At 37.0% G+C, this 14,263-nt stretch overlaps 1 protein-coding gene across 2 annotated transcripts in view; it reads left to right on the top strand.

The window, feature by feature from the left end:
* The first annotated feature begins 67 nt into the window (after nt 1-67).
* LOC134540049 (uncharacterized) overlaps nt 68-14,263 on the top strand; it is a 212,193-nt gene continuing 197,997 nt past the window's right edge. Inside the window, exons 1-7 of one of the 2 annotated variants that reach the window (XM_063382494.1) lie at nt 68-119; nt 3,503-3,633; nt 7,747-7,913; nt 8,530-8,703; nt 10,306-10,415; nt 12,141-12,338; nt 13,594-13,722. In XM_063382494.1, the coding sequence (XP_063238564.1) occupies nt 7,751-7,913; nt 8,530-8,703; nt 10,306-10,415; nt 12,141-12,338; nt 13,594-13,722 (774 nt within the window). In that variant the 5' untranslated portion in view covers nt 68-119; nt 3,503-3,633; nt 7,747-7,750. Of the gene's footprint in view, nt 120-1,620; nt 1,772-3,502; nt 3,634-7,746; nt 7,914-8,529; nt 8,704-10,305; nt 10,416-12,140; nt 12,339-13,593; nt 13,723-14,263 lie in introns of those variants that run through there. The other variant, XM_063382493.1, reaches the window with a different exon arrangement.

The following is a 14,263-nucleotide window of genomic DNA, read 5'->3' as shown; positions in this document are numbered from 1 at the left end:
CCGCCACCCCCGCGGACTGCCCCCGGGAGCCGCTCGTCGCCGACGTGGTGGAGGGGCTGCGCGCCCAGGTGGCGGCCGGCTGCGGGGCCCGGAGCGGAGACCGCGCCTCCCGGGAGAAGGTGCGGCCACACACGCTCTCTCGCACGTTTCCGTCCACCTCGGGGGCGTCCCGCCGTTAAACCCACACGCACGCTGCAGAGTTTACAGGGTCTCTGCTTATGAGTAGTAAGGAAATTGGAGGACTGGTCACGAATGCCATGGAAAAGTCCCGAAAGAAAGTCACAAAAATGTATAATTTTGAACAGCCTTGTGCTATCTTGCATTTCGTTTATTAGCCACACATTAAATATTAATGTTGGGAAAATTATCGCTGAAAAAGTTTTTACGTTCCTAACTTAAAACAATCGGTACGTTCCTGCGAATAGTAAGACCCTAGCTAGGATTTTGATGCTCATGTTTGATTTTGATTATTTATAAGAAATGATTCATTTGTATATATATAAAAAAAGCTCTTAGAAATTTTATTGAAAACGTTCTGAAAAAAGTCTTGAAATTGTTTCATCGGGTATTCGTAAACTTCCAGAATTTACTTATGGGGAGGGAAAGGGTATTATAGCCACTACGGCAGAATTTAGTTTTTTTTTGCTGATTTAAGATTGTTTAGAATAAATATTTTGAAAATGTTACTATAGAAGTAGAAGTGTAAGAATTGACCAACTGTGGAAAAACAGGAAATTAATGTCTCTTAAAGAGTTTCAGTACACAATTATTGAAACAAAAATGAATTTATGCTTTTTTTTTTTACAAGTAGTAAATAGCTGTAGCACAGATCCCCCAGCAATGCTTACGTAGTGAAACACTAATAGTAATTGTCTTAGACGAAACTTACGACATGGAAACAAAGTTACCCAACTTTAGGGGTCAAGCCGAGCTTTAATGCAAGGTCGTATGTTGTTCAGTTATTAGGGTTGTGCGAATGTTCGGTATACCGATACCGAAATCGAAATTTTGCTACTTTCATTTTCGATTTCGGTAAGAATTTCATCTGTCAAAGTTCGTTTTTAGCGAAATATTTCGAGCCAAACGAAAGTTCAATAGCTTACCGAAGTTCGTTTGTTCTAGTTGAAAAAGAAATCGTTATTTAATAAAAATGTACAGTATAATACCGGTACAATAACGTTCCTTATTATAAAGTATATTTCATTTAACGAATTTTTTTAAGTCCCCGCCAAAAATCGTATCTTCGCCATGCAAAACGGTTTCAGTTTAAAGTATCATTTTCATTATAACGTATAAATTCTACTAGTAGCGTGGCATTACTACATCAAAATTTACTTAAACTGGTAAATAAATTTCCAGCTAAATGATTAATATAGTGGAACAAAGATACACAAATACCACCGCAACGTATTTTATAACCTCTAAATTCTCAAAACAAAGTTAAGAAACAGTTGCGCGCACAACCATAGATTATACCGTACGTAGTATGCGACGTGAGCATCACAACACTATTCGATACATCAAAAGATGGAGGTTTGAGAGAAGTATTAATTATTTAGACAAAAGTGTTACGCTACGCTAAAAATACTGTTTGATGTCTGTGCCGGTATTGTTTATTGTTATTGTTGAGTTTATTTTGAGGTTACGTTATTTAGACACCGCATTGTATTTGTGCTACAATATGAATGATCCTGGAGATAAAAAGAAACAAAAGCAATTCACGCTTAAGGAAAAAGTGGATATACTCAGAGAACTAGACACGGGGAAAAAAGCAAGTTGCAGTTGTGAATACATATGGCATTGCGGCTCTCCTGTAGCTATTTTTTTTATATATTTTTTTCTCTTTGTAAAGATATGTAAGCATGTTTCAGTGCTAAGTACAAAAACTTGAGGTACCTGTAAGTACTTAGCACTGAGATTCTACTGTAATGTCTTTATATGATTTGCTTGTTATTACTAATAATGTAATAACATATGCAAATCATATAAAGACATTAATTAGAAAAAAGATTTCAATTAAGATTAATTTACGTGGTGATGAAAAAAACTCACGTTAATGAAAATACGGTAAAATCATAATTTGAACAAACATGGCAGATAAAGTAAACAAAATTCAACCGTGATTACAGTAAGTCTAGGTATCAAAACAAAATCATGCAATATTGAAAAATTACCTGATTCATTTGCTTTCAAACAGTAGTGTAGGTACTATATTCGTAAAACATACATTCCAGAACTGTTAGTACACTATTTAGTATTTACCGTATACACATAAACAAAGAACGTAGGCCTACCTACTTTTATTCGCGCACAGCCAAACAAAAACATTGTCGTCTGCTTTATTTAAATTTTACATACTCTGACTGGCATATAAAATCCTCATAATATACAGCCAATTAGACAAAAAGGTCAACAAGTCACTGCATGTAATGACCACTTGGCAGCAACCATTTGTAATGTTTTGTTTTGACCATGTCCCTTGCCTGGTCTACAGCTTCCTGAGCTAGCCATGTGTGACAGTGGTGCAAGATGGCGGCCGTTCCGCAGTATTCACGTATTTTTTCATCAGTATCATGCACGTGATAAATATATTATCATAGACTGCGACATTACGACTGTAAAGGAAATAGTCTGTGCGCTGAAAGATCTGGATTGATTCTTGAAATTTACGAGTGACATGGGGCTGTGTTGTGTGGTCTAGGGCGGATGTTGATTTTATTAAATAGTAATATTTATATATACATCAAAAGGTACCAAAATAATTTATGTAATAGAATTTATTACTGAAGAGCAAATTTTGGGGCACTTTTTTTCTTTGTTAATTAAAAAATTTCGCTTAACTTTCGTTAAGAATATATTTATTTCATAGAAAAATTCATTTTCGTTTCACTTTCGCGAAACTTGATACATTTTCTTTCACTTTCATTTCGTGTGGATAAAGTCACTTTCGCACATCCCTATCAGTTATGTATAGAAAGAGGCTTCAGATAAAATATACCTATCAGAACTTTGCTGCATTGCCCACATTCTGCACTTGCCATGTTAATGAAAATGTGTTGCCTTATGGCATATATCTAGAATTTTATGTTCACCAGTTACCATCTTGTGTCCAATGTGAATAGTGAACCTGAAATCAAAATAACTATTTTTTCCTAAGCGTATTATATGTAAGTCTCTAAGAAGGCAATGAAACTTTTTTTTGATACACTAGAGAACCAAACTGTAGGCTGCAGCTGATTCAGTCACCAATCTCCCTAACGTGGTTTGTTTGTAACCATTTGATGTCGATGAGATTTAAAAATGAACAAATATGAGACTAACAAAGCAATTTGCCAAGATATAATTTTTACATTCATTCAGTAACTGGCATTTAATTTTTAGGCAGGAATTTATGGTGTACAAAAAAAATAATAAACCAGTGCAGCTTTGTTCAGGTAAGAGTTTTTAAATATTGATAGTTCAATAAAATTACTGACAATGTTCTGATGTTTATTATCTGCAGCTCATCGTGGCCTTGAAGGCGTTGGGAAACATCGGCATTTCCACAGAGGCATTGCGGGAAACTTTTCAGAGGTGCATCGAAGACTCATCTTTGCCTATTGACGTTAGGATTGCAGCCATCGAGGCACACAGGTAAATATTTTGCTACCTGAAATATTACTTCTTCACTTCCCGTGAATGGAGTAATCATATTAAAATTTCTTTTGCAGTCTACTTCAAGTGCAGGAAGTTTTGGTACTATTTTATTCTAGACGGCATATTTTATTTCGTGCTAGAGAAAACGCAAAAATTTCACCTGCTCGTAGGAAGAAAGTATGTTTATTTTAAATTAGAGTACTTATGTGTCGGTTCCAGTTTTCTGTTCCTGGTCCTCTGTTCCGCTGGTTGTAACCGGCACTGAGAACCTTATATATAAATCTGTTTCCAGGGAAATACACTAGAGTCCCGTTATAGCGAGGTGTCAAGGTTCCCGGTTTGATCCTCGCTATAACCGTGTCATCGCAATAACACGGTTATAGCGAGGATCAAACCCGGAACCGTGACACCTCGCTATAACCGAATTGGACAGATTTTGGCCCCCAAAAAATAAAAATTAACCGAAAATAGCATAAAAATTGTGTTTGAACCTGTATAATTGGAAAATAACAGGTTTTATTAACGAAATCTTAATTTCTGTGAGCAGATGTGTGAATTATCTTTAAAACTATACCCCACAAGTACGGATGCGATCACCGATTGCGTCAAAATAACCCTACCACGCCACGTAAGTATAGCATCTCAGCCCGCAATCGATTACTTGGCTTGGCCCGCGGCTGACGCAGCATTGTCCTGCTATCTATTGTCGACACGGGCTGTCTGCTGGCGACCATGTTGATTCGGGATGTAGCTAACAGGCGGCGCTAGTGTAGCACGACAATTTAATTCCTTACAAAAAAGCAGGAGTGCGGCAAGGCACGTACGCCTCAAACGAAATAGTTGCTGGAAAACTATACTTTTTTCATTTAAAGAAACCTGTAAACTTTTTTTGAAAATAAATTTGGGTTCAAACTCAAACCATCAGCACCCCCTTCCTGGACAGATAACCCAACAACTGACTGAAACAAAATTTACAAGTAAACTGTCCTAGCGATTCGGAAATAAATACGGTAGTGCCTACTATTTGTCAGATAGTAAAATAAATAACGTGACGTGTTTGTAAACGTGTCACGACAAATAATTCCAAACAAGTTTATAAATATTTGTGTATTATTAACGCGATCAATTAGCAACAAGTATAAAGACGGCTCTGACTTTTTTGCCCTAACATAGTTATAAACAGTGTTATTATTCGTTAATGAAAATGTCCCAACAAATTAATTAAGAGCATTTATATTTTAAAAAAAAAGTGCGCATTGTTATGTTTAATCGTGGGAAAAAATAGATTTGGTCTATTTTCTAAATAATAAGAAATGCGTACAAGTATATGTATATTCAAAGGCTTGGTTTATTCGAGTCGAGCATACCTTGGCTTTGAAGCCAAGCGGAAGTTTGATAAAAGAAAGAAAGGACGGGATTCTATTTTTAAAGCCACGCACTTAGGTGGCGACTGCAATGCTGAAGAATGTGACAGGTGTCAACGGCAAGATGTCTAGTGGCGAGCGAGAGGGGTGAAGATATAGCAGACAAATAACCAAGGCGCGCTTCACGCGATCACGCCGTAAATTCCTCAAAAAGACCTCGTTATAGCCGTGTTCTCGCTATTACCGTGCTCGCTATAACGGGATTCTCCTGTATTAACAGCCAAACCTTTCCCTGGTACAAATACAGTAGACATCCCCACTGGCAATACAACACTTGTAAGGGGGAAATTACTGTGGGCGACCAGAACCACGCACACATCTTTCACTTAACTTCAAGCCAAGTGTCAATGGGTGGCACTTGTGCAGGAAATGTCTGGGAAGTCTCTTGGAGACAGGGTTGATCATTTCATTAAAAAGTAGATCTGTGGAAAAAATAACATGGTCTTTAAACATACTTCTAAAACTTATTTTAAAATTTAGCTATCACTTTTTTTTTTTTTTAGTTGTCTTATCACTCATGAATAGTAGGTAGTATTTGCTACCACTTTTGCAACCCTACATTAATTTTAACTCAACCAAAAAGTAATTTTTATGCATCCTCTTTGAACAGACCTCTGTTAACTTGAGGGTTTCTTTCATCCCTTGCTCATTATAATATGTACATAACTTGTAATCGCTTTGTTCCGTTGTTACATCCATGTTTTTTATTCATTTTTTTATTATTTACCTTATCTCTTGTAAACAGATAGTTATGTTTTTCTCAAGAAATTATTTATTGGTGTGCCTGTATTAAACATTGACCCAGCAAAAAGAAAAGTGTTTAATTTGTATTACTGTCAATTGCCATGCCTTGGGTTGCGGGTAAGGAGTTGCCCCAGTCATCTAGTGAGACATGAAGCAACTGTGCTACCTAGGAGCTAGGTGACTTGTTTGTGTCAGATTATAGTAAAGTGTGATGTTATTAAGACATATTGAACAAATGCACAGGATATGTTTGAACAAACTGTATCTTTGGTGTGATTGAAAAGTGTGTGGAGGTTAACCGAGAATCAAAGCAAAAAAGCAGAACGTACACATCACTAACTATGACTGTACATCAAATTTTAATAGATTTATCATATTATAACTAATTGTTTCTTAGAAGAAACTACATTGTGTGTCACTTCAAAAGTAATGAATAAATAAAACTGAAATTGTCAGTTACAAAAAGCCACAGTAATTGTTTTGTTTCATAGGTCATTGGGCAGCTAAATGTCCTTAAATTTTAGTATGTATTAGTTTGTAAAACATCCTAATAAATGTTTTATTCAAGTAACAAAAAAAAAAAAACATTGTGTTGTTTAGTTTAGTCACAAATAATTAAAAAGAAACTGGACGACTGGTTACGAAAGCGACAAAAAGTCCTGAAATAAACAACAATGTTGCTGGAAGTCAAGAAACTGTAATCTTCAGCACACTTTTGCTAACTTGTATTCTGTTTTTTGATGCTTTACCTATATAGTATTCTCCTACGTTTAAATCTAATAGTTGGAGACTGTCCACTTAATCATTTGGAAAAAATCCCTGGAGAGGATTTAGATTTCAACTTAAAAAATTTAAGTACATTTTTTACAGTATATATGTATATAAAATCATTTCATGATATAAAATATGTATATAAGAAAATTTAATTAAAGGTATTGTAAAAGTTCTGAGATTGGTTCACCAGGTATTAGTAGTAAGTATGACATTCGAGGAACTTATAAGTATACCACTACACGGGGAACAGATGTGTGCAATACCATACATTATAATGCAAGTGTTATTTCATCCTGCTAGAGAGGAGAGAGGCTAGCGAAGCCTGCTGCAATCAGTGAAATCAAGCTCTTTTAAGAACTCCGTAATTCTTATTACTGTTTAAGGAAACTAGGGATGTGCGAATCCTTGATTTTCAGTTCGGTTCGAATCTGATTCAAATCCCTGGCAATATTTGAGATATAAATCCGATTCCGAATATTAAGCACAGAATAATTAAAAATAACTGATTATTTTAAAAATAATGTGTGTTCTCTTTTTTCTAACTGTAACTACTGGCATTTATTTATTACACTGAGATTGAAATGTTTATAATTATGTAAACTTAATTAATAATAAACACTTTAAAATATGAAAACCAAAACATATTCGATTCTCCAACTCAATCGTAATAAACAGCACGCCACGGGGAAATCTCAGTTTTATAAACGTTTCAGCAAACGAAACCATTTTTTTCTCCAATAAATAGCCAAGACTTTTTTTTCCTTGTAGGTATGTAATTGTTTTTAGTTTATAGTTTGCTGTATGACGAAATTCGTAATTATAGTTTAAGCTCTCGAAATCTCGAAATTCTTTTAATGTCACTGTGTTCATTATTTGATTTACATATCTTTCTTTGATACATCATATTATAAATACTTACGTAATAGTAGCCTAATTTTATTTTTCACTGCTAGCATTTTTGAGCCGTATTAAATTGATTTATAATTTTTGTGAATATTTGTAATACTGTTCGAATTCAACGATTCCGGGTTCGGGTAATTGTGGATTCGAACCGTACCCGAAAGTATCGGGTACTCGCACGTCCCCAAAGGAAACGTACGTGTAGTCCCAGTATGTGGCCCCCGGGCTGTCGATCGAGCGGAGTGACGGACTGTTTTGTGCCGCGGAGGCGGATGCCGTGCGAGGAGCACCGCGACTACTTCCTGGGGCTCTTCCGGGACGAGGCCCAGGACCCGGAGCTGCGCATCGCCTCCTACCTGGAGGTGATGAAGTGCCCCACGTACATCGTCATCAAGACCATCAAGCACGCCCTCAGCTCGGAGCAGGTCAACCAGGGTATGTTGCCCCGTCTCTGCAATACCTGGACCTTGCCTGGAGACCCGCAGACCTTCCCTTGTACTTCGCACGCACACACAGACACACAGAGAAACACACACAGACACACAAAGACACACACAGACACACACACAGACACACACACACAGACACACAGAGAGAGAGTCTCTGTCAGTACTTGTTCGCTTTACAAGCAGACAGTTTCCTTTATCTATTTTATATAACTGCTGCTAACCATTCAGAGACACATTTTATAATACTTTGTGACTGAATAAAACAAGCTCTATATCAATGTAGCGTTATTGATGCAGGGTTGTGATGAGAATATGTATATAGTATTTACTAAGTCATCGTAAAATTTGAAATTTTAAGAAACGGTAAAAATTATCCGAAAAGTTATACTTCTACCAAATGCCGTATACCGAGAGCTTAGATGTTTCACATCTATATGGGATGTCCAATTGTCATGCTTCAATGGTTATTTGTTCAAAATTTACGAGATGAAACCAAATAACATGTTTACAAAAAAAAATGTCTCAAACATATAAATTGTTTGAAGAAACTATGGCAAGTTTTGGAAGGTGCCTCACAAGGTGGCGGTGTTGTTGTGCGGCAGTGGGGTCGTTCGTGTGGAGCCACCTCGAGAACCTTCTTCACTCGTCGATCCCGAGCCGCGTCGAGATCCAGGGCCTGCTCCAGGACCACGACCTCGGCCGCAAGTTCAGCCGCGACATGCGCAAGTTCTCGCGCAGCTTCGAGGGCTCCATCTTCCTCGACGAGTACAACGCCGGTGAGCACCACCACCCGCCGTTCAGCTCGCCGTCCTCAAAAACAAACAATTTTTTTGACGTGACAACGTCTAATAAATCGATGAACGCCGGCTGCACGCACGAAAGTGTCCCGTTACGCACATTGTTCCATTACGCTGTGTCCCGTTACGCTCATTGTACTCTTCAGCTCGATTGGCCTATGCGTCCGAGGAGAAGAAAGACAGTTGCAGCACACAACTTACACATCTGCACGTGAACTGTTTCGTCGACTGTTTACGAAAGTGAAGTGAAAAGTCAATGTGGTTTTCGTTGCTTATTACAACAACAATTTCGGCAATAAAGGTTAATTATTCATGCATTTTAAAAAATCTGATTACTAGTATAATTTCAAGTATTTATTCTTTTATTATTAAAATAAAAATGATTAAATTTTATTCATAAAAGTATGCAATCATTTCATCAATGTTTTTTTATGACGTTGTCACGTTAAACTATCGTCCGTAAACTGACTTTACAGACAACCAATTTTTTTTTTGTTATACTTTAAGCAAAACGGAAATAGTTGTAGAACTTCCTTAGTGAAACTTAAAAAAAGAAAAATAATCAAGAATTAATTTCGTAATGAAAATTGTCATCAGAGCTATGAAATTTTAACTTTTCTCATGCCCACCAACAGCCTTTGCTTTAGCGGTGGGCACGACACAGAAGGACAAATACAAAATAAAATACATACACACATAAATGGTTACTTAAATGGTCACCGCAAGTGCACAGAACACCCTCCCAAGTCGGCACCAAGAGAGGGCAGCACTACCTGAGCAGGTAAGCGCATCCACACCTGGCCAACACACGTAAAGGTGAATGAACCGTAAACTTTACGGCGATCAAGATGCACAATACAATGCAGCATAAATAACAGGTGTAAAAGTAACAAAAATCAAATATACATTAATAGCAACATATTAAGGTATAAACATATAAACTGGACACAAAATAAATGCACAAGGCATAGAATTCTTGTTCAAGATCTTAGATTTTAGACAACAAACTTACTAAAATTGACAGAAAAATAAACACGTAATAATATGATAAAGTAATAAATGGTAATTAATTTATACATTATTGGAATTACGATAATAATTATTGTAGTTTGCTGCAAGTCTTTAGTTGATATCATTATTAGTATAAAGAGTACATAATGTTGAAAGTAAGTGAGAATTAAATTGAATATAACAAAAAATAAGTCATGTGTTAAATGTCACTCTACCTGTTTATTTTGATGAATATGAAGTGTATTTCAAAGTTTGGATTGTTTGTTAAAAAGGAATTAAGTTTATTTCTAACATTAAACAATATAATTTTTGGTAAAGAAACGGTTGTTTGGTGTTTAAATAGTAATTTAATAATGACTTTGTTTAGCACAACTTCTCATCCACTTGAAAACTGAACGTTCCAGTTTTAGCGATATTTTACATTGATAATTATACAGAATTTTTGCACCAGCCCCAGGTTTTTTTTTGGGTGAATTCAAATTCAAATTTTTATTCTCCAGTTTTTCAGGTTCAATTTTCCTGCAGTTGTATCAGTATTGTGATTTTTTGACATTGGTTTCTATTCCACAGGAGGTAGCGTCGAGAGCAATGTTATTTTCTCCCCTAAGTCGTACATACCTCGTTCTGCGATGTTGAACCTCACCCTGGACCTGTTTGGAGAGTCTATCAACGTGTTTGAGGTGAGTTGTGACTGAAGTACGATTTTGATAGGTCTACATTGTACTTTTAATACATGAACATGTAACTATAATCGCAGTATGTAATGATTCGTGGAAAGAAAATTTAAAGGGTTATTGTTTTGACACCATAGTTTTTCTTGTGAATTTTACTTATTTTTTGACTCTCTGAGATCTAGGTTAGGATTCGAAAGATATTTTCAAGTTGACTCTGAACTAGGGATTCAGGTTTGAGGAATTTGATGTCACCCGTAGCCACAGGTTTTGCGTTGGTTAAAGTAAACCTTTTCCTCGATGCGGACATGTTTATAAACCTTTTCCTCGATGCTGACATGTTTATAAACCTTTTTCTTGATGCTGACATGTATATAAACCTTTTCCTCGATGCTGACATGTTTATAAACCTATTCCTCGACGCCGAAAAGTTTATAAACCTTTTCCTCGATGCTGACAAGTTTATAAACCTTTTCCTCGATGCGGACATGTTTATAAACCTTTTCCTCGACGCCGACATGTTTATAAACCTTTTCCTCGACGCTGACAAGTTTATAAACCTTTTCCTCGATGCGGACATGTTTATAAACCTTTTCCTCGACGCTGACATGTTTATAAACCTTTTCCTCGATGCGGACATGTTATTAAACCTTTTCCTCGACGCCGACATGTTTATAAACCTTTTCCTCGACGCTGACATGTTTATAAACCTTTTCCTCGACGCTGACATGTTTATAAACCTTTTCCTCGATGCGGACATGTATATAAACCTTTTCCTCGATGCTGACATGTTTATAAACCTTTTCCTCGATGCCGACAAGTTTATAAACCTTTTCCTTGATGCGGACATTTTTATAAACCTTTTCCTCGATGCGGACATGTATATAAACCTTTTCCTCGACGCTGACATGTTTATAAACCTTTTCCTCGATGCGGACATGTATATAAACCTTTTCCTCGATGCTGACATGTTTATAAACCTTTTCCTCGATGCTGACATGTTTATAAACCTTTTCCTCGATGCTGACATGTTTATAAACCTTTTCCTCGATGCTGACATGTTTATAAACCTTTTCCTCGATGCGGACATGTATATAAACCTTTTCCTCGACGCTGACATGTTTATAAACCTTTTCCTCGATGCGGACATGTATATAAACCTTTTCCTCGACGCTGACATGTTTATAAACCTTTTCCTCGACGCTGACATGTTTATAAACCTTTTCCTCGATGCGGACATGTATATAAACATTTTCCTCGACGCTGACATGTTTATAAACCTTTTCCTCGATGCTGACATGTTCTTAAACCTTTTCCTCGATGCTGACATGTTTATAAACCTTTTCCTCGATGCTGACATGTTTATAAACCTTTTCCTCGATGCGGACATGTATATAAACCTTTTCCTCGATGCCGACATGTTTATAAACCTTTTCCTCGATGCCGACAAGTTTATAAACCTTTTCCTTGATGCGGACATGTTTATAAACCTTTTCCTCGATGCGGACATGAATATAAACCTTTTCCTCGACGCTGACATGTTTATAAACCTTTTCCTCGATGCGGACATGTATATAAACCTTTTCCTCGACGCTGACATGTTTATAAACCTTTTCCTCGATGCTGACATGTTTATAAACCTTTTCCTCGATGCTGACATGTTTATAAACCTTTTCCCCGACGCCGACATGGTTTCCCCCGGTGACGGAGCTCGGCGTGTGTGTCCCGTGGCAGGTGTCCGCGCGCGCGGAGGGCTTCGAGCACTACGTGGAGTCTGTGTTCGGGCCCAAGAAGCCGCTCAACGCCCGGGTGGTGGAGGACCGGCTCCAGAGTTACCTGCGGTTGGTGCGCAGCGCAGGCGACGGCGACTCCCTCCCGGACCGGGTCCGCAACATCTCCAATGTCGTGCGGGAGAACAGGGACACCCCGCAGGTACCGCGCCCCACGGAGGAATTGTTGGCAGCCGTTGAGACCTAAGCGTTTTACCCCGAAAGGGATGTTTCACCTGTCCTCTCTTGAAACATTTTTTTATTATTTACAGGCAGGGGCGAAGCGAGGGTTTATTTCTTATTCATCACTCAAACAAATTTCATATTAAAATTAATAAAATTTTTACCATGACAATATTTAAATTTAAGAACCGAAAACTGCTAAAATAGCACTATTTTACACCTTAAAATCCAAATTTTCCCGGGGGGAGGACCCCCGGACCCCCCGTTTTAATACAGGGGGGGGGGGGGGGCATGCTTCTTAACACCCCTCATACACAAATCCTGGCTACGCCACTGTTTACAGGCACGCACTTAGTTTTTGGGGAGTAAGACAAGTATGAAATGGTTTTTTTTTATCCATCTTCCAAACCCATAAACATTTTTCAGACATCTCAGATATAAGACTAACGTACAATAGGAAAATACCTTGCATACAAGCTAGCACTGATTGCAAGAATACCTCATAATTTGATGTGTAATACGTTTTACACTGATAGTTGTATAGTTAATTTAAAGACCTCAGTTATATTGAAAACAATATTTTTTTTTTCTTTTGATAATATACACATTTCACAATCAATACTTGAATTTTAAATTCCATTCTTTTGAGGTTTATTACTATTTACACCTGAGATCTTCATATTTATGAGTCATCCCAACACTTGGACGTTAGCCTGTTCAATATTGATGATTGGCATTGCGAATCTGGGCAAAATGTGTCAAGTGACATCTCTCACTGAGAGGTTGTGTGAGAACTGTTTTTGACTATCTGTGAGCACATAGATTAATATTATTTATTGGTTTGTAACCACGCAAGTGCCAAAAAACAATTTTTGGTTAAGTTATGTATTAAATAAATCCCTTCGTTTGTATTTCGGCATATATTAATTACTATTAATATGTTTGTTCCTTCACTATAACTTAGTCCACCCCTAGCTATGACATACAATCATGATAATTTCGGACTTCATTGTTTTATTTGAAGTGCTTTAAATAAAAGTTCAAAGTTAAATTTTAATAGAGTGTAAAATAAATTTTCCTGCCTATGGAATTAGTTCACAGAGAAATAAAAAAGAGAATATTGAAAATTTTTATCAATAACTCTCCACTAAGAGGTTGGCATTGAGATTTGTATCAACTGCATGAAAGATGTCACTGTTTCTTATTGATAATTTGTGATAATGTGTGAGTTTCAGGTGAAACTGGGATTCAAAATTTTTGGCAACGAGTTCAGCTATAACACATTTGTGGGCATGGAAGAGATTATGTCTGCTCTTTCGTCAGTGAACCCTGTGAATAGAATACAGCAGATACTGTCTGGGAAGGTATGACAACCAGTTCTTAACTAATTTTCTTCTTCATCGTGAGTGACTAACTCTAGTAACTGCAATTTTTAGTGCGGCGAACTGGCATTGCATGTCCCCCACATTTTTTAATCATGTTTGATTGTCCTTGTGGTCAAGTCATCCGACTAGACATGATTTAGGCTTGGTTTTGTGATAGCTTATTGTGGTAAAAAGTAATACAGGTTGTCCTCACTCTGGAAAGTCAAGGGAAAGTCAGGAAAGTTGTATTTAGTCAGGTAATTATTTACTTTAAATCCTGGAAATTCCTGGAGATTCCCGAGTGATAGTAATTTGAGGGTTAATGTCATGCTACAGTCTGCCATCACGCAGACTGAAGGCTTTTTTTTTTTTTTTTTTTTTCAGATGTGCAATATTTTAGTGCAGTCAGACACACTATAAAATGGTATATGCAAGGTTCTGTTTGAATAAAGAAAGTGGAAAAGATAACTAGGCCTGCTATAATTTGGTAAAGATGGGTTTCCTTTATTTCTTTTAGAAAATTTGCAAAATAGGTAAATTT

Source organism: Bacillus rossius, chromosome 16, assembly GCF_032445375.1.
Source record: "Bacillus rossius redtenbacheri isolate Brsri chromosome 16, Brsri_v3, whole genome shotgun sequence".
Taxonomy (NCBI): Eukaryota; Metazoa; Arthropoda; class Insecta; order Phasmatodea; family Bacillidae; genus Bacillus; species Bacillus rossius.
Note: the sequence above shows the minus strand (reverse complement) of the source record. Positions and strands in the feature narration are given on the sequence as shown.